Source organism: Ictidomys tridecemlineatus, chromosome 3 (genome assembly GCF_052094955.1).
Source record: "Ictidomys tridecemlineatus isolate mIctTri1 chromosome 3, mIctTri1.hap1, whole genome shotgun sequence".
In the NCBI taxonomy this organism is placed as follows: Eukaryota; Metazoa; Chordata; class Mammalia; order Rodentia; family Sciuridae; genus Ictidomys; species Ictidomys tridecemlineatus.
The window spans coordinates 862028-879928 of NC_135479.1; the positions used below are offsets into that span (position 1 = coordinate 862028).

Sequence of the window (17901 nt, forward strand, 5' to 3'; positions counted from 1 at the left end):
GGCGTCCAACCCTCCTCAGCAAGGGTAGGGGCCTCCAAGCCCCAGCTGCAGTGGAGCCCGGCCTGGGGCAGCTGGGCCTGGCCAGAGAGAGACACCTGTGCCCCTGCACTGGGTTGGGCAGGTGGTCCAGTGAGGGGAGGCTGGACGGGAGTTGCTGGGAGCCCCCTCTTGCTGTGGCGGGCAGCCCCTCCGGCCTCGTGTGCTGCTGCACTCCACCTGTCCTGCCCTGAGCTGGGGACGGTGGTGGGGGATGATCAGGCTTCCCCTGCCCTTCCTTAGAGCCCATCTGGGCCCCAGGTCACCCTGGGGAGGGCATGAGTCTGGTTGAGACTTCATGGCTGGACAGTGAGCGGGCACTTCCCTGCCGCAGCTTTTCCAGCCTCAGCTGGCCCCTGGCCCCTGCCACCATGTCCTGTCCCCTCTGCTGCTGCCTGGTCTCCTGCAGAGTGTGGATGATGACAGTCCTCTGCAGAGAGCGGCGGGTGGTGCTCTGCTTCCCCAGTCCTGGCCCGAGGTGGCAGCCCAGGCGGGGCTGAGGGGGCCTGGCTCTGGGCCCAACACTGCCCAAGGCCTTCCTCAGTCCCACCAGCTCAGAGGCGCCTTGTCGGCGTGTCCCCGTCCCACACTCCAGGCTAGGCCTCTAGTCCTGGCCTCTACAGCGCCAGCCTCTGCCCCAGAGCACTCCTGGGCGGGCTGGTCCCCACAGCCCCTCCTGTTCTCCCTGTGCAGCTCTGAGCACTTCCAGCTCTCCTGAGTCCTGCCGGGGGCCTGGTCCACACTTCCCGGGGGTGGCCCCTCCACTCACAGTCTTCCAGACACTCTTACCTGCAGCCCTCAGTGTCTGGGGCTCCCCTCGGTCCTACTGGGCCCACGCGAGGCCGTCCCCACCTCCACCCACCTTCTGGGTTCCCTCTGTCCTTCAGTCCCCCTGTCAAGCTGGTGGCTGGCCCTGTGGCTCCTGGGTCCCAGCCAGGCCCCCAGGCACAGAAGTCTCTGCTGCCCTGGTGTGCTCACCCACGAGGCAGGCGAGGGCGCAACCTGCAGGAATGCCCTGTCCCCTAGTTCTGCTGGCTCTCATTCTCCCCTGGCCCCCACGGCCCCTTTTCCACTCAGAGGCCGGACAGAGCCTCCAGCCCCTCTCTAGTGGTCATCACTGGTCTTGTTCATGTCCAGCCTGCTCGGCCTCTGTCCCTTCTTCCTCGGCCTGGAACATGGTTCAGTGTCCTCTGGTGGGTGTCCACCTGATCTAGCCCGACCCGCGAGCTCTCACCAGACCTCAGAGCTCTGTGCACCTTGTGACCTTTGACCCCAGAAGCCGACACACTTTCTTCCTTGATTTCTCCTCCTCCGGTGACCGGGGCTCAGCGTGGTTCGCTCCCCAGTGTACCTGGAGCTGTCACCTGGTATCATAGCCCCCTCGAACCTCAGCCCAGAGTGCCCCAAAGCCAGGGGACAGAGGTCACAACCGTCCTGCCCCTGCCAGGGAAGCCTCTCTGGAAGGGCCATGGCCCTGGCCAGGCCAGAATCAAGGGTGCAAGGACAGTGGCCAGGCCCTGGCTGTGAGGCCGTGAGGCCCAGGGACGGGCTGAGCGCCATCCTCAGCTGAGGGAAGGGCTGGGCCTTGCTCAACCTTCCGGTGGCCTGGAACCACAGCGCGCTCCCTGTGACTCAGCATGAGAACTCGGGGGACCGCTGGGGCACACGGGCATGGTGGTGGGCCAGGGGCTGGGGGCCTCTGATAGCAACGCCAGCTGGTGGGCTGACGTCTGCAGCTGGGGGGGCAAAGTCCAGTCCTGGTTCTGCAAGGGCCTCGCTGAGCCCCTCAGCTCCCGTCCTGTTTCCTCATTTATTCCTGAAGAGGGTGGGCTTCACGGTCTCCAGGGATATGACTGCAGTGTGAGAAGGCCACAGGCCCCTCAAGATGCCCCTCATCACAAGTCATCTACTGCTCAGGCTGCCCTCTGTGTACTGGACAGGACAGCAGAGGCAGGTGGATGCCACCACCATGGTCATTCTCTTTTTGAAACAAGATGGCCAGCTTCTCAGAGAACACTGCCATCCTGCCCGTAGGCACTGGGCACCTGGCTCTGCTTCCAGTTCCTGACCTCTGGGAAGTAGCCCACCGCCCAAGGCTCCTACTGGGCCGTTTCTCATGCTGCATTGGGCTACCCAGTTCCCTCTGCCTAGGACCAGTCCTCCTTGTCCTTTCCCGAGCCTCTTCCTGAGGCCCCAGCCTCCAGGCCCATAGACCCAGGCTGAGGGCCCTGTTCCTGGGCAGCCCTGGCCCTTCAGAGGCAAGATACCATTTGGCTGGCCATCTGGAGTCTGTCACCTGTTGGGGACATGTGGCAGACATCTTCCCCTGGCCCCTCACCTGATCTACGTCTTTGTCCCCGTCTGTAAAGTGCAGGTGACAGTATGTACCAGAATGAGATCATGGCTCTTCCACTGAGTTCCCCTTGCCCTGGGACTCAGCAGGGAATTTGCCCAAATGTCTGTGCCCACTCCTGGTTCCTTCTGGACTGGCCCCAGGGAACAGGGGTCAGCCCGGCCGACCCCACATCCCCTTTCCTCCCTCAGCTCACTCCTGCCCCCAGGGCCTGGGAGGCCGGCCTGCCTGTCTCGGGCCTTTCCCGGGTCCTTGCAGCTTGGTGTCCAGGCAGCCCCCACCCCACCTTCTGAGCAGATCACTGCTTTCTGGACCTTGGTGAGGCCACCTTGGGGGAGCCTGGGGGTGAGGTCAGCCCACAGCAAAAACCAGAGGAAGGTGCTGAGTCCTGGGTCAGTCAGGATCAGCTGCACCCCAGGGGCATTCTCTGATAAGTGTCCATCTGCAAGACTGGGCTGCAGTGGCCAGTAAGCAGCTGGTATTTGGGGCCTGAGAGCCCTGGCCCATGCCTGGTGTTTGGCCTGCCTCTTGCTCTCCCTTGTTTATGCCACCCTGCAACTAAGGCCTGCCTTTCGTGTGTCCTGCCTCGGTGCTGGGCTGGACAGGGCCCTGGAGCCAGGGACACTGCCAGGAGCAGGACAGCCAGCCCCCACTGGGACCTGCCCCAGGAGCTGTGCACAGGAGTGTGGGGAGGGGCAGGTCCCAGCTGCACCACTCACTGGGCCAGGCAGCGACCCTCAGTCTGAGCCACTCTGCTTTTGCCTCTGTGATGAGGGCCATGGAGGGTGGCCTGTAGTCCCAGTGTCACCTCAGGGAAAGCAGTCACAAGTCAGGCACAAATCCTCAAATGTGACCTTACTTGGAAATAGGATCATCATGGTGTAGGGTGGTCCGGCGTAACTGGTGTCCTGAGCAGAGCAGAGTGTGAAGAGGACCACGGAGGCCACGTAGTAGCCACAGAGAGGTTAGAGTGAGGTGGCTGCAGCTGAGGACCCAAGGATAGCCATGACCCAGGAGCTAGAAGAGACAGAGGACCCTCTCCTGGACCCCTTGGAGGGAGCCCGGCCTGCCGGCCTTCTGAACTCTGCAAAATAAATACCCATTAAAAATGGTTCAGGGGCCAGGCCCAGTGGTGCACACCTGTCATCCCAGCAGCTCAGGAGGCTGAGACAGGAGGGGTGCAGTTCAAAGCCAGCCTCAGCAATGGCAAGGCACAAACTCAGTGAGACCCTGTCTCTAAAAAAAATTCAAAATAGGGCTAGGGATGTGGCTCAGTGGTCAAGTGCTAATTCAATTCCTGGTACCAAAAAAAAAAAAAAAAAAAGGTTCAGGGGCCTTGTTATGGCAGTCCCAGGACCCCAATACATGTCCTGTCCCTTTCTTCTTTGATCCTGATGGTGCTGGGCTCCAGATGAGATAAATGCAGCCTTTGTCAACCAGATCCTGGCCAGTAGCACCAAGAGGTGTGTTCAGGGAGAGCCCAGCTGGGGAGGGAGGTGTGGGTGTGTGAGGGCTGAAGAAGGACCTCTTCAGGCCGAGGTGTCAAGGACAAAGAACAGCCTCAGCCAGGTGTGGTGGTACAGGCCTGGAATCCCAGTGGCTTAGGAGGCTGAGGCAGGAGGGTCACAAATTCAAAGACAGCCCCAGCAATTTATCAAGGTGCTAAGTAACTCAGCAAGACCCCGTCTCTAAATAAAATATAAAAAGGGGCCTGGGGATGTGGCTCAGTGGTGAAGCACCCCTGAGTTTAATCCTAGGTACCAATAAATGAATAAATAAATAAATAAGTGAAGAACAATCTCTGCCTTGAAGAGGTGCTGACGGGCAGAGGCTTGGTGTCCCTGGAGGCTACAGGGTGTGGGCAGGTGAGTGCCACACACCCTCAAGCTGGTATTGGAGGGAACTTGGGTGCAGGGGTTGCCTAGGTGGGGAGGATGGTCGAGGGAGGCCTGGCCTTAGCCCAAGCTGTCCTGGCTGAGTTGCTCTGGGATTAGAACTCAGGCTGTGGGCCCCTCGGCTCCCGACTCCTGCCCCTGGAAGGACAATGATGCTGAAATCGTCCACCCTACAGTTCCAGGCATGGCTGCCTATGATGCCATGTCTCAGCTCAGGCTGCCTAGCCACATGCTGCCTGTGATAGACACTTCCCAGTCCTGGAGCTGGGCCCCTGAGAGCAGGGGCAGGGAGTGCTGCTTTGTCTGGAGCCCTCTCTGCTCGGCCTGCAGATGGCACCTCCTCCCTGTGCCTCATCTGTCCTTCCTGTGGCCTCTTCCTCTTCTGTCAGGAGGCCTGTCCTGTCCTCCTGGATCAGGGTCTCTCCCTGTGACCCCACCTCCTGATACAGTCCCACTGGGGTCATGGCTTCAACATGGAACTTTCTTAAAAAAATTTATGTGGGAGGCCCTCACACTGAGTGACCAGCATTTTCCTTCCCTGATCAGTTGAGGCTCTGTTGGTCACTTCCAAGTGATCTGGCCACATCAAAGTGGCCTTAGATGGCTGCCCCAATCTTGGAAGTCGCAAAATGTCACAAAAAGTGACTTAATGCATGGGTGTGCCTTCCTGCAGCCCTATGGGTGGAGCTGTGCTCACCTGTTCCTTTGTGATATTAACCCCTTGCCCTGTTTGGGATAGAATGTTCCATGGAAACCCCCTTTGTGTGTCCCCTTCTCTTGCTCTGCCCTTGGGTGTGGCCTACCCAGGTGTCAGTCAACCTGCTGACAGTGGACATCAGGAAGCTGGACTCATCTCCCTAAAACCTGACCCCCTGCCTCATTTGAATGGCTTCTCCTCAATAAAAGGGGTCAGCACCTGCTCTCTCTCTCTCTTTCTGCAGACCCTTAAGGTCAGAGGACCCCCAAAGAAAAAGGTATCTCTGTCTCTTGTGTGGTTATTTCACACGGCCCAGTTCCCCTGGAGTGACCTGTTTTTGTCGCTGAGAATGTGACAATTTTAGTTGTTAAAATTTTACTTAAATAAATTTTATTTTCATGTGGTGCTGAGGATCAAACCCAGTGCCTCACACATGCTAGGCAAGTGCTCTGCCACTGAGCCACAACCCCATCCCCTTCAACATATAACTTTTGGGGGACACTATGTGGTCCATGGCACATGGTTTCTGGTAGATGCCCACTTTATAGGTGAGGAAACCGAGACACGCACACCACCTCCTGGGTGGTGCAGCACCTCCTCAGCCACCCAGCTCAGGCAGGCTCCCCTCAACTTTCATGGACATGGAGGCTCCAACTCAACCTGCCACCCCCAACGGAAGCACCCAGGAGCAGGGCTAGATCCGGCAGAGGCAGGGGGTGTGGGCATCTTTGTGAATGCATCTAGTCCTGGAGCTGACCCCTGGGCCGCACAACCCCTGCAGGGCCCTGCCTCCCAACAGAACAAGCTCTAATCTAGCCAGAGACAGACACAGGGAGAAGCAGAGGGTAAGGACAGAAGGATAAGGGTTAGAGCAGAGGAGCCAGAGAGGGGTCCCAGCTAGGGCCCCATGTATGAGCCCAGAGAATGGGGACAGCAAGGGGGGAAAGCACCTAATGGAGGGTGGGGGGAGGGCTATGGGATGCAGGTGCCATGTAGGGATGACACCCATGTTGCCCTATGCAAAAGAGCTGGCTCTGTCTCAGGGCCAGGACCCAGTGTACCCACCTGTAGAAGGATAAGGAGAACAGATACACCTTTGGAGGATTTGAATGATTGGGGAAGGTGAAACCTGGGATGACAGGATCGACATGTGATGGGCAGGAGCCTGCCACGAGCCCTGGGTCTGGGCTCTTCCCACTAACCCAACGCCTACTCCATCCCCAGTTCTCCAACCCAGCCCCCAGGCACCAAGAACCTGGGGGACACTCTGCCAATACCTGGGGCATCTGTCCAGGCAGCCCTTCGGGGAGGGCTTCGTGTGCTCCTCCCCCAGGCAGGAGGGGAACGGGCCTTAACCCGCCCTCTTTCCGCGGGTCCCCACGTGCAGCCTCCTGGCTCCCGACAGCCCTGTCCGGTGCTGTCCGCCCTGGCCCTCCACGGGAGCCCAAGGCTCCCTACCCCACCATGTGCAGTCCCCGTGTGCAGCCCGAGGCTCCCCACCGCCCTCACGCGTCCCCGGCAGCCCCGGCCGCCCCGAGCTCCGCGTCCGCGGCAGCCCAAGCCACCCAAGCCACCAATCCCCCCTTCGGACCCTCGACCCCTGGCGGGAGAGCCGGCTCTGGCGGTCCTCAGACGCCCCCCGCTGGGTGAGGAAGCCGGGGACTACGGTGCGAGCCCTGGCGCACTGATCCCCCCACCTGGGGGTCGCGTCCACTGTCGCCCCCAGGCTCCGCTCCCCTCTGCGCCCTCGCGGAGGGCCGAGCGAATGAAGACCGGAACCCGGCGCCGCGGCTCCCGTTTCCGGCCGGCGGGACCCGAGCGCCGCATCCAGCGCACCCGGACCGCGGCCGACGGACTCGGGTCGCTATGGCGACGCAGCCCGCCCGGAAGACGCCGAGCGGGAGATCTGGAGCGCGGGTCCCGGGGTGCGGCGGAGTGCGGCGGCCTGCACGAAGCGCGGCGAGGGCGGGTGAGCCTGGAGTAAGTTGCGGCCGGCCGGCGGGAGAGCGGCGCGGGGCCGCCGGGTTTTCCCTGGGGGAGCTCGGGCCGCGCTTGGGCGAGAGACTCCCCACCGGGTGGTGCGTCCCCGCCGGGTGGGGGTGGCGGGTTCCTCCCGGCAGGGGCTCTAGGTGCCCGCCGGGCTGGTAGGTTCCCCGCCTCCGGGGTGCCCAGCGGACAGCCTGTGGTGCCGGGCTGCCCGGTTCCTGGTGGGCAGGGACTTTGTGTTGTCGGTGCCTCCTGCGGGGACGCTGCGAGCTGGGGTTCCTGACTTCAGCGCTGCGAGTGTCCTGGGCGACTGGTGTCCTTTACACGGCGCCCTCTGCTACTTGGGGCAGGGAAAGCAGCGCCTCGGAGCTCACAGAGGCGCACCGCTCCTCCGCCTTCCCACACGGTTCCCAGCCAGTGGCCGCGTCTTTATGTAGGATCTGGATCAGAGTGAGGAGAGGTTGATCCGGCTGCGGTGTTAGGGCACCTGCACTTGCCATCCCCACCCACAGGGTTCACGTAGGCACTGGAGGGTCCTCCCTGAGGACCGCGGGGGGAGAGTCCTCCCCGAGGACGGGGGGGGGGGGAGGAGAGTCCTCCCTGAGGACCACGGGGGGAGGCACCTCAGTATGTCCTCCGGAGGACCTCAGTGGCAGGCTGGGACTGGTCCTGGGGAGGTGGGAGGCCAGTGGCATCCACACAGGGATGACCCTAGAGTCTTCTTTCTTACCCTGAGGCACACTTCACATCCAAGAAATTTCTGTTAAACTCTGCAGGAAACGCTAGGTTTCCTGGTCACTCTGAAGAGCCACTGTTATTCCAGAGTTTTCCCTTGGATTTTTTTCACTGCAGCTACAGGGTCCCTGATCCAAGATGGCAGAGATGGAGTACCTGCCCACACTGCCCTCCTGGAGCTGGGGAGAGTCAGGAGCCGCCCGAGTGTAGAAATGTGTTTGCTCTTCTACTTCTGGCAGCCTCAGACCTGAAATAATTATTAATGTGGCATTTGAAAACTAATTTTAAAAGTTTAAGTCCTACATGGACACAATATGTTTATTTTTTTATGTGTTGCTGAGAATGGAACCCAGTACCTCACATATGCTAGGCAAGCGCTCTACCACTGAGCCAACAACTTCAGTCCGACAGTTAATTTTTTAATTTCTTGCTTCTGCATTTATTAGTTGAGATTCTATAAGAAAGAAACTTCCCTTTTTGTATTTTTTCTGCTTATTTCATTATTTTTGATGTTAGGATGGATGTTTTTATTTTGTTTTTGTTTCATGGATTATAATCTATTGCTGGCATTTATTCTAGATTGAGGCTTTAGAAACCCCTTCTGTGGCTTCTGTGTCCATAGAGCATGTCCCCAAATCTTGGAGCGCTTCCTGAAATTTCTGGCATCACAGGCTGTCTCAGGCTCATCCTGTGTCCTTGATGTAGCTCAGAGTGCATGATTTCTGTAGGGATCCCTGGCTCCATTTGGTATGTGCATGGGTCTCTGTGTGTACTGAGAACTGAGTTCCCGCTGATGCTAGTTTGTTACCACAGGACTCATTCTGCTTCTCCTTAACTCTCACAGTTTGGTTCCTTTTTTCTTAATATACTTACTGATTTATTCAGTCCTGGGATATACAGAAAGTAGTTTCAGAATTGCTAATCCATATTCCTGTGAAAACCAGAGCTACTTACTATAGAATATAACATTTGTGTGCAGTTTTCATTTTTATGAAATGTATAGCCAAAATATAGAAGATATAATCAAAATATTTTTTCCAAAGTTGTTTTATAGTTTGCATTATTTAATTTTAATAATGTTAGATTTGCTTGTTTCTATTTCATTTAAAAGCTATACAGATTTTAAGTTTCATGTTTTTTTTGTTACATGAAATATTTATGTGGTTCTAAAAGCCCATATAGTATTAAGTTCTTAACTCCAAGATTCAGCTTCTTCTACCTCTTCTTCTTCTCCTCCCCTTCCTCCTCCTCCTCCTCCTCCTCCTTCTCCTCCCCTTCCTCCTCCTCCTCCTCCTTCTCCTCCTCCTCCTCCCCTTCCTCCTCCTCCTCCTCCTCCTCCCCCCTTCCTCTTCCTCCTCCTCCTCCTCCTCCTCCTCCTCCTCCTTGCTTTGTACAGCATGTCTTTATTTTTATGTGGTGCTGAGGATGGAACCCAGTGCCTCACACCTTCTAGGAAAGTGCTCTGCCGCTGAGCCCCAGCCCCAGCCCCTTCAACTTCTTTTTCATTTTATTTCTCATTTACTCACTTTTTCTTTTCTGGCAAATATAGATTCAAAGAAAACAGTGCAGCATGCCCTTCACAGGAGTGGTAATCCTCCTCTAGTAGGTGCAGTGATAAAGTGAAGATTCATTTACTGCTAGTCCCTCATTTCAGGTTCTATTTATTATTTATTTATTAAATATTTTTTAGTTGTTGATGGACCTTTATTTTATTTTTAATTTATTTATATGTGGTGCTGAGAATCGAACCCAGTGCGTCACCCATGCTAGGCAAGTGCGTTACCACTGAGCCACAATCTCAGCCCTCATTTCAGGTTTTAAAAAGGGTTGTGGCTACACATTGGCAAAAAAAAAAAAAGTTTGGGTCGCAGGTTCATAATTTTTGTTCTGCGTACCCAATTAAACAGTAGCTGCACTGACCAGTTCATGCAGCCCATGTTGGATTCTAAGTGCCAGTTGTGGGTTCCCTGTCCCCAGCAGACAGAGCGAGCCACACCTGACTGCCTTCAAGTCTTCTAAGATGCTATTGTTGAAGGTCGTTGGGTGCATTCCCAGGACAACAAGTCAACAATATTCCTCACTTGAGATAGATTTGGGCCCTTCTGCATTGGAGGTGGGCAACTTTTCTTGTTGGTGGCTGAGTGGAGAGTCAAATGTGTCTGAGCTGCAGTTCTTCAGAGGCAGGATGTAGAAGGAAACCACTGCCCTGGTGTCTGCCCAATTGCTTATTCATAAGCATCTAATGGCTCACTTTAACTTTGCAAATTATCCTCTTGTTTAAATTTTAGAATCTGCAACTGCATATGTTTTGTTGGGTTCATGGAGTGTTTCTTTTCTTTCTTTTTTCTTTTTTTAATTGTAGTTGGGCACAATACTTTTTATTTTATTTATTTTTATGTAGTGCTAAAGATCAAACCCAGGGCCTCACATGTGCTAGGCAAGCACTCTACCACTGAGCCACAACCCCAGCCCCATGCAGTACTTCTTAAATAAGCACTTATCAAAATGTTTATCCCAAGAAAACTGCTGCACACTCTCAGCCAGCTGAACAGAGGGTGATTAGTTCTCTTTTAAATCTGCAGTTCGGGCAGGCTAGGTGCCTCTGACTGGTGGTCTGGTAGTCTTGTAAAAGGACCAGAGGATTGAAAGTTCCTCCCTTTAACCAGGTGCGGTAGCTGCAGTGAGTTTGCTGGAGAGACGGGGGCAGCACCAAGCAAGGCAGGTCCTACCAGCACATTGTACTGGGAATGGTCTTGATCTCCCAGACAGCTCCTTTCCAGATAAACCTGGGATGCACTCTTTGCCTTGAACCCTCTCCTCTCAAGAATCATGTTCGCTTTCCATTATTGTGAAGAATACGTGAGAGAAATCAGAGGGGGAACTGTTAGCATTGGTGGTTTCAGCGGTGTCGGTACTGGTGGACTGGCTCCACTGTGATGAGGCAGAACCCACAGAGGGGGCATGTGGTGGAGCAGAGAGGGAGAGGAAGGGACTGGGACCCAAGTATCCCCCTGAAGGGCACATCCTCAGCCCCAGGGACCTAATTCCTCCAACTGGACCCTACTTCCCAGTTTCTTCCACCTCCCAGCAGCCTGTTCATCTATGAATCCATCAGTGGATTAATCCAGTGATCAGAGCCTCAAGATCCAGTACCTACCAAATCCCCACTTCTGAACACTGCTGCCCTGGGGACCCAGCCTTCATCATGGCAGCCTCTGCGGCCTTCCAGATTCCTCCATAAAGAGCACGGTGCCAGTTGTCAAGAGGCGCTTGGCAGCCAGGTGTGGTGGTCGCGCCTGCAGTCCCAGCAGCTTGGAGGATCTTGAGTTCAAAGCCATCCTTGGTGACTTAGCAAGACACCTTGTCTCCAAATACAGTTTTTTAAAAAGGCTGGGGATGTAGCTCATTGGTAGAGCAAATGTAAGGCCCTGGATTTCATGTCTAGTGCTGCAAAAATAAATAAAAGAGGCGCTCGGCCCTGGGTCCCACGCCCTGCCCTGCTGGTGATTTTGGCCCCGTGATGACTTACATGGCGCTGTCCCGTAGACTCTTGCTACCTGGAAGAGCCAACCATCAAGCCTCTTCCTGTGTTGCTCCCATGTGCTGTGTTGGCTCTCCTGGCCTCTGATGAAACTCCAGGCTCAGGGACAGCCCACCTGGCCCTGCCAGGGACCTCCCTGGGGTTGGAGAGTTCTGGGGCTATTGCTCATGCCACTCCACTGTTAGTGGCATCATCTTGATGCTAGGGCAGGTGCCAGCCTAGGGGTGACTGGACTGAGATTTTCTTTGCTGTATTTGCTAAGGAGGCTTATCTTGCAAATGGGGCCTCAGTTGCCTACACATCATCTTAGGGCCTGCAAGTTTCCCATGTGTGAGAAGTCATGGTTTTCACAAAGAATTATTTCCATCTTCCTAAAGCCAGAAGTTTCTTTTTTTTTTTTTTTAAAGAGAGAGTGAGGGGGGGGGACAGAGAGAGAGAGAGAGAATCTTAACATTTATTTATTTTTTCTTAGTTCTCGGCGGACACAACATCTTTGTTGGTATGTGGTGCTGCTGAGGATCGAACCCGGGCTGCACGCATGCCAGGCGAGCGCGCCACCACCCGCGCCACATCCCCAGCCCGTAAAGCCAGAAGTTTCTAAGAGCTTTTCAGACTCAACAGGAATACTTACAACATTCCAATTAAATTAAAGAGGGTTCAGAAGCACATTTGTTTTAGGCCGGGCGCTCTGGAGGTTCGCAAGTTCCAGGCCAGCCTCTGCAACTTAGTGAGGCCCTGTCTCAAAATGTAATAAGATTTTCAAAGGATTGAGGATGTAGCTCAGTGGTCGAGCACTTCTGGATTCAATCTCAGTACAGAAAGAAAAAGGCTTAGTGTTTTAAAAATGAGAAAAACCAAAGCCGTGAGATGCAGGTGCTGTGTGTTTGCCTCTGACCCCACTGGTTCTAAGAGCAGGTGCACCACCGGTGAAGTCCAGTTGACAGGGGTTCCTCGTCTCTGGAGGTTTCTTCTTTAGTTCCCCAGAAACTCTGTGTAGTCCCTATTGAAAACCAAGTGCGTTCTGGGAACATCTGCTGGATCCAAACTGAATGGGTGATGTTTGAAGCCAGTTCATTTCAGCCTGGGCCTAGGGCTCTCCTTTGGAGATGACTGCACAGAAGCAGGGCAGGCTGTCTGATGGGTCAGGAGGAAGAAGCACTGCACATCGGCTTCTTGCACTTGGGCCCTGAGCTCGGGGTCTAGGGCAGCTGGTTGATGGGGCTGGCAGAAGCTGGCTTCTTACCGGTGGATTGCACTCTCCTGTGGCCTGCAGACGCCCGGGGCAAGATGATGCCACTGGCAGTACTTATTTTTTTTTAAATATTTTATTAGTTGTTGATAGACCTTAATTTATTTATAGGTGGTGCCGAGGATCGAACCCAGTGCCTCACACATGCCAGGCAAGCGCTCTACCACTGAGCCCCAGGCCAGTCCCTGGCAGTACTTATTGAGCTGCTCCTCTGTGTGGGTCACAGAGTCCTGGAGACCACACAGGGCAGAGGGAAGAATGGGGCCAGTGCTGCCGGCTTGGCCTGGCCCCAGTGAGTTGAGGAGACCTCATGGGAAGGAGTCTCCCCAGTAAGGGGACCCAGGGCCTTTTAGCCAGAGCAACCTGAGTACAGAATAAAAATGTAAGCCCTGGGCTTGCTGGGAGCAGAGCTGACCAGGCAGGCAGGACTGCCCTCGGGTCTTTGTATGCTGTACCAAGGAGATTGGATTTGGTTAGAAGATAGCCAGGAGCCTTGGCAGAGGCCCAGCAGAACGGGATACCATGACCTGGTGTCCATACTGGAGGAGTGGCTTCTGTGGGTGGCCACATGAGGTTGAATTGAGGAGCCTGACAGGAGCCTGGCCCAGGACAGGGCGCCTCGGGTGGTCCTTAGGAGGTGAGGCCTCAGTCTGAGTCGTGGTGCTGTGGGATGACTCGGGGGACTGTGATCCACCCCCTCCTGTGCCTGTGCTGCTGGACTCCTGCACTGGCCCTGCACACGTGCTCCGCAGAACTGTCACCAGGCGGAGCTGGGCAGACTGGCCAGCCAGGGCTGCTGGCTACACTGGTCCAGGTTGGAAGGCCAGGGTCCCAGTGAGGCAGTGGCCATGCGGCTGAGGGCAGCTGCAGCTCAGATGCAGTGGGAGCTGTCCTGGCTCTGCTTAGGCTCTGAGGGAGTGTGGTAGTGTGGGCAGAGCCCCGGGGTGGGTGGGAAGCCCCGGGTAGGTGTGTTTTTAAAAGATCCCTTTGGTAGCCAAAAAAGGTGAATGGCCCGTTTAGGTCTGTGCCAGAAGAGTGGAGGCTGAGGTGTGGGTGTGGTAAGTGCAGCGGGATGACCAAGCCCTTGGACAGGCCAGGGGAACTGAGAGGCGGAGGAAGGCGGAGGGTGGGTGGTGCTCAGGGGGTCGGTAGGGTCCCAGGAGCTGCGCTGGGCGGGTGCCTGGCAGCTCTGCAGCGCAGGGAGGCTGCTGTGATGTGACAGCTGTGGGCTGTGCCTGTGAGTGAGGGCTGCCCCGGCTGCCCAGCCTGGGTGGGAAAGCACCTCTCCAGACCCCTGAGGCGCTCCGGGTCCGTGTCGCCCGCACTCACCCTTCCTGGGCCCTGAGCCCTCTCCTCTGCGCAGCTGGCTCTCTCTCCTGCAAAGGGGCCCTAGATGGGCTGGGCCCTCGTTTTGCTCCCACAGCGACACCCGGTCCACATCCCACCAGGCCGGAAGTGCCCGTGCCTGTCCTCCCCTGGACTGGAAGCACTTGGAGGCCCTGCAGGCCCCTGTGCGCACACCAGAAGAGAATGCAGCTGGGCGTGTGTCCAGACAGGGCTCTCCGCTCAGGACCCTGAAGGCCTGGCGCCACTAGTTCCTGTCTGCCCCCCGGGTGCCAGGGACCCCTGTCTAGGAGGACAGTGAGGATGCCGTGCAGCCCCCACATCCCTGACCACTCCACTGCTGCCACCCAGGTTGAGCCGTCACTGCAGGGACCCGGGCTCACAGCCCTACATCGTCTCTTACTATGTCCACTCCAGGGAAAGCTCTTCAGCTGCCCTTTGTGGCTCTTCGGTTACAAGGGGGACCTCCACAAAAAGTCTCCAGTTCTGAACGCGTGGCGGAGAATTGCCCTTCTTCTTTCTCATGACAGGTGCAGGAGGACAGTAGGTGGTCTCCACGGCCTTCAGAGGGTGTATGATTGGACACCTGATGTCGTGTGGCTTTCCGGCTCCTGGGTCTCCGCCAAGTGTTCCCTTTCTGACTTGCCGCCCTAAACACTGGTGCTGAGCTCGGAGGAGCCCAGGCGTTCCCACTGTCCACGGGCACCCCCATGTCCTCGGTGCAATTGATAAAGCCCTTGTTGGATCAATCCCGATGGTGGGTGCGGAAGAGTCTCCAGGTCCCTGCCACCCTCAGGCCCTCAGGGTGAAGGTGGTAGCAGGTCCTTGGCAGGTACAGAGACGAGAGGAAGAGGGTTTTAGAGACTTGGTAGCAGTTTGGCAAAGTAGTTTTATGTTGTTGAATCTAATATTTTAAAAAATCGGCCGCAGCCAGACGTGTTACTGATCTTGTTGTCTGTTCTTGTGACCTGTGACCTCAGCGTGAAATGAACTTCGTGTCTCTAAACGTCATATTTGTGCTGATTTCCAGCTCCCTTCTGGCCTGAGAGTGCTGGAGTCCGTGTCCACACATACCACCCTGAGGTTCTCTGGTGGCTGTTTGTCTGTCTGTTTTAATTTATTTTAGATGTATGGACCTTGATTCTATTCGTTTATTTACATGCGGAGCTGAGGCTCGAACCCAGTGCCTCACACATGCCAGGCGAGCGCTCCACCCCCAGCCCCAGCCCGTTGGGGTTTGTGTCTGAATGTCAGCTTTACTTGCCCCAGGCAGCGGGAGGCACTGGCCTGGGTTGCCAGGCTCTCCCACTCTCCTGTGCTCCTCTGGCTCGCTGCCCTGCCTGACCAGGAAGGCTTCTGTGAATAGTCCTGCATCACTTAGCTGAGATGACCCGAGGCAGGGTTTTTTAAGAAGCTGGCTCTCGCACTCTTTGAGACTGCCAGTCACCTTCCTCTGCTGGCGCTTCTGCAGTGAGAGGTCCCTCAAATCAGGCGCGGTCACCGCCGTGTGCACCAGAGCTCTGCACCCTGCCTGCACACCCAGCCATGGTACCCAGGTGGGGTGCTGAGGACCTGGGTCCTGGGTCCTTTCCTGTAAGTGGCCTCACAGCAATGGGAGTCAAACCAGGAAGTCCCACGCTCAGCAGTTGGTGTGTCAGAAGCCACTCCTGTCTGCTGGGTGCGGGGTGTCTCCAGGTGCCCTGCCCAGGAGCAGGCCCTCAGGGTGAATGTGGTAGCAGGTCCTTGGCAGGTACAGAGACGAGAGGAAGAGGGTTTTAGGAACTTGGTAGCAGTTTGGCAAAATAGTTTTATGTTGTTGAATCTAGTATTTTAAAAAATCGGATGTTTCCTGCTAGGCCAGGTAACCTAGCAAGACCTTGTCACAAAAACAAAATGGACTCCTATAGCATGTACCTTTTTATTTTATTTTTTTGGTACCAGGGATTGAACCCAGGGGCACTTAGCCGCTGAGCCACATGCCCAGCCCTTTTAAAATTTTTTATTTAGATATAGTGTCTCACTACACTTAACTGTCATGTATATCTAAAAGCAACAACAACAACAAAATGATATGCTATTCATGTGTGTAAAAGAAAAAAGAAGTAGGGCCTCATTGAGGCTGACTTGGAACTTTCCATCCTCCTGCTTCGGCCTCCTGAGCCTCTGGGATTACAGGTGTGTGCCACCACACCTGGCCTCTTTTCTTTCTTTGCATCATTTTTTTCCAGCATTTTATTTCTTGTTTTATCAAAATGTCAGGCCACTTTTTGGATAGGAAATAAAAGAACAGAGATTCACTACCATGCGGCTCAGGCCCCCAGGAGCGAGTTTGACTCCAGGAACAGAGCACAGGTCGGGCAGGGAGCTGGTGCTAAAGTCGCTGCAGCCCATCTCTCCACAGACAAGGGAAGTGCACACTCCGTGGAGCTCCTAAGAGCCCTGCTCTCGGGGGTGTGCAAACCTTGAGATTCCCAACTTTCCTCCCTCTTCCTCTTCTGGGTTTACTGCCTCACCCCTGTTATAGGGACGGGAGGATAGAAGCCCAGGCTGCAGGACACACCGGTCCTTGATGTCTAAGTCCAGCGCTCCCTTGCTTCAGAACCTGTGCATGATCAGACAGCTAGTGCCTGACCCAGAGCTTCGTTTGACTGCGCTGACCGTGGCTCGGGGAGCAGAGTGGGCATCGGGGAAGGAAGGCTGAGTCCCTTATGGCTCACGGGCCCTGCTCCTTCTCTTTGCTGCAGCTGCTGTCATGCTGCCGTTGTGCTCAGAGAAGACCCTGAGCGAGATGCTGAGCCGCAAGGAGGAGGAGTGGCGGGTGCTGCAGGCCCATCACACCCAGATGCAGGAGGCAGCTCTGCAGGATGCACAGAAGCAGCTGGAAGAGGCCCAGGGGAAGCTGCGTCGCCTGCAGGAGGACTTCCTTTACAACCTGCGGGTGCTGGAGGAGCGGGACCTGGAGCTGGAGCACTACGATGCGGCGTTTGCCCAGGCCAGGGGGCAGGAGGAGGCCCGGCAGGCAGAGGTGAGCGAGCTGAAGGTGGAGGTGGCCAGGCTGAAGCAGGAGCTGGCCAGAGAGGCCAGGCGCATGGAGGAGCTGCAGCAGCAGCAGCAGCGGAGGGCACAGGAGCACCACCAGGAGCTGGAGCGCGTCCACAGGTGAGCCCTGCTCTGCCCGAGGTGCCCCGAGCTGTGAGCCCCGCTCCACCCGCTCACACCCCGCCCCGAGCTGAGACCCCGGTTCAGGGCTCGGGCCTCGGTGGCCAGTGCATGATGCGCAAAGGCAGGTAGGACAGGGCCTGGAAGGCCTCTTTCTGGGTTTTCACGAGGCTCTGAAGTTACCCAGGATCTGGTTTAAATATTTAGAATTTGATTCACTAATTAGAGATCAATATTATTTTAATACATCATTTAAGTTTGTGATTAATGTGGAACATCTATTAATTTCAAAACTCAAGGAGCTGCTGGGCGCAGTGGCACACGCTGTGACCCCGGCAACTCAGGAGGCTGAGGCAGGAGGCTCCCAGGCTTGGGGCCACCTGGGCAACTTAGCAAGACCCTGTCTCAGAATGAAACATAAAAAACAAAAGCTGGGGTGTGGCCCAGGGGTGAAGTGCCCCTTGGTTTAATTCTCACACTAGAAACGAATGGAATGAATGGGTAGAAGTGCTCTGCTCTTCAGTGACGTGTCCCTCCAGAGCTGGGACTCCAGTCCCAGGTCACGCTGCTCTTCCCACCCTGGTGTCCCACTAGCATGAGTGGTAGGCCTGGTCACTGTCCCGCAGGTCCCTAGGCCTCTACTCGTTTTGTTGGGGTTTTTTTTGGGGGGGGGCGTCGGTTTTGGTACCAGGGATTGAGCTCAGGGGCACTGGACCACCGAGCCACACCCCCAGCCCTGTTTTGTGTTTTATTTAGAGGCAGGTCTCACTGAGTTGCTTAGTGCCTCGCTTTTGCTGAGGCTGGCTTTGAGCTTATAACCCTCCTGCCTCAGCCTCTCGAGCCACTGGGATTGCAGGCGTGGCCACCGTGCCTGGCGGTGTCGGCCACTGTTGACAAAGACCTTGC

At 55.9% G+C, this 17901-nt stretch overlaps 1 protein-coding gene across 5 annotated transcripts in view; it reads left to right on the forward strand.

The window, feature by feature from the left end:
• Positions 1–17901, forward strand: part of Ccdc57 (coiled-coil domain containing 57) — a 101518-nt gene that overhangs the window by 8353 nt on the left and 75264 nt on the right. For 3 of the 5 annotated variants that reach the window (XR_013435769.1, XR_013435772.1, XM_078041363.1), the window contains exon 2: positions 16581–16995. Coding sequence is in view for 1 of the 5 variants with exons in the window: in XM_078041363.1 (XP_077897489.1) it covers positions 16581–16995 (415 nt within the window). In the remaining 4 variants the exon portion in view is untranslated. Of the gene's footprint in view, positions 1–6803; positions 6962–16580; positions 16996–17901 lie in introns of those variants that run through there. The other 2 variants (XR_013435770.1, XR_013435771.1) reach the window with 2 other exon arrangements.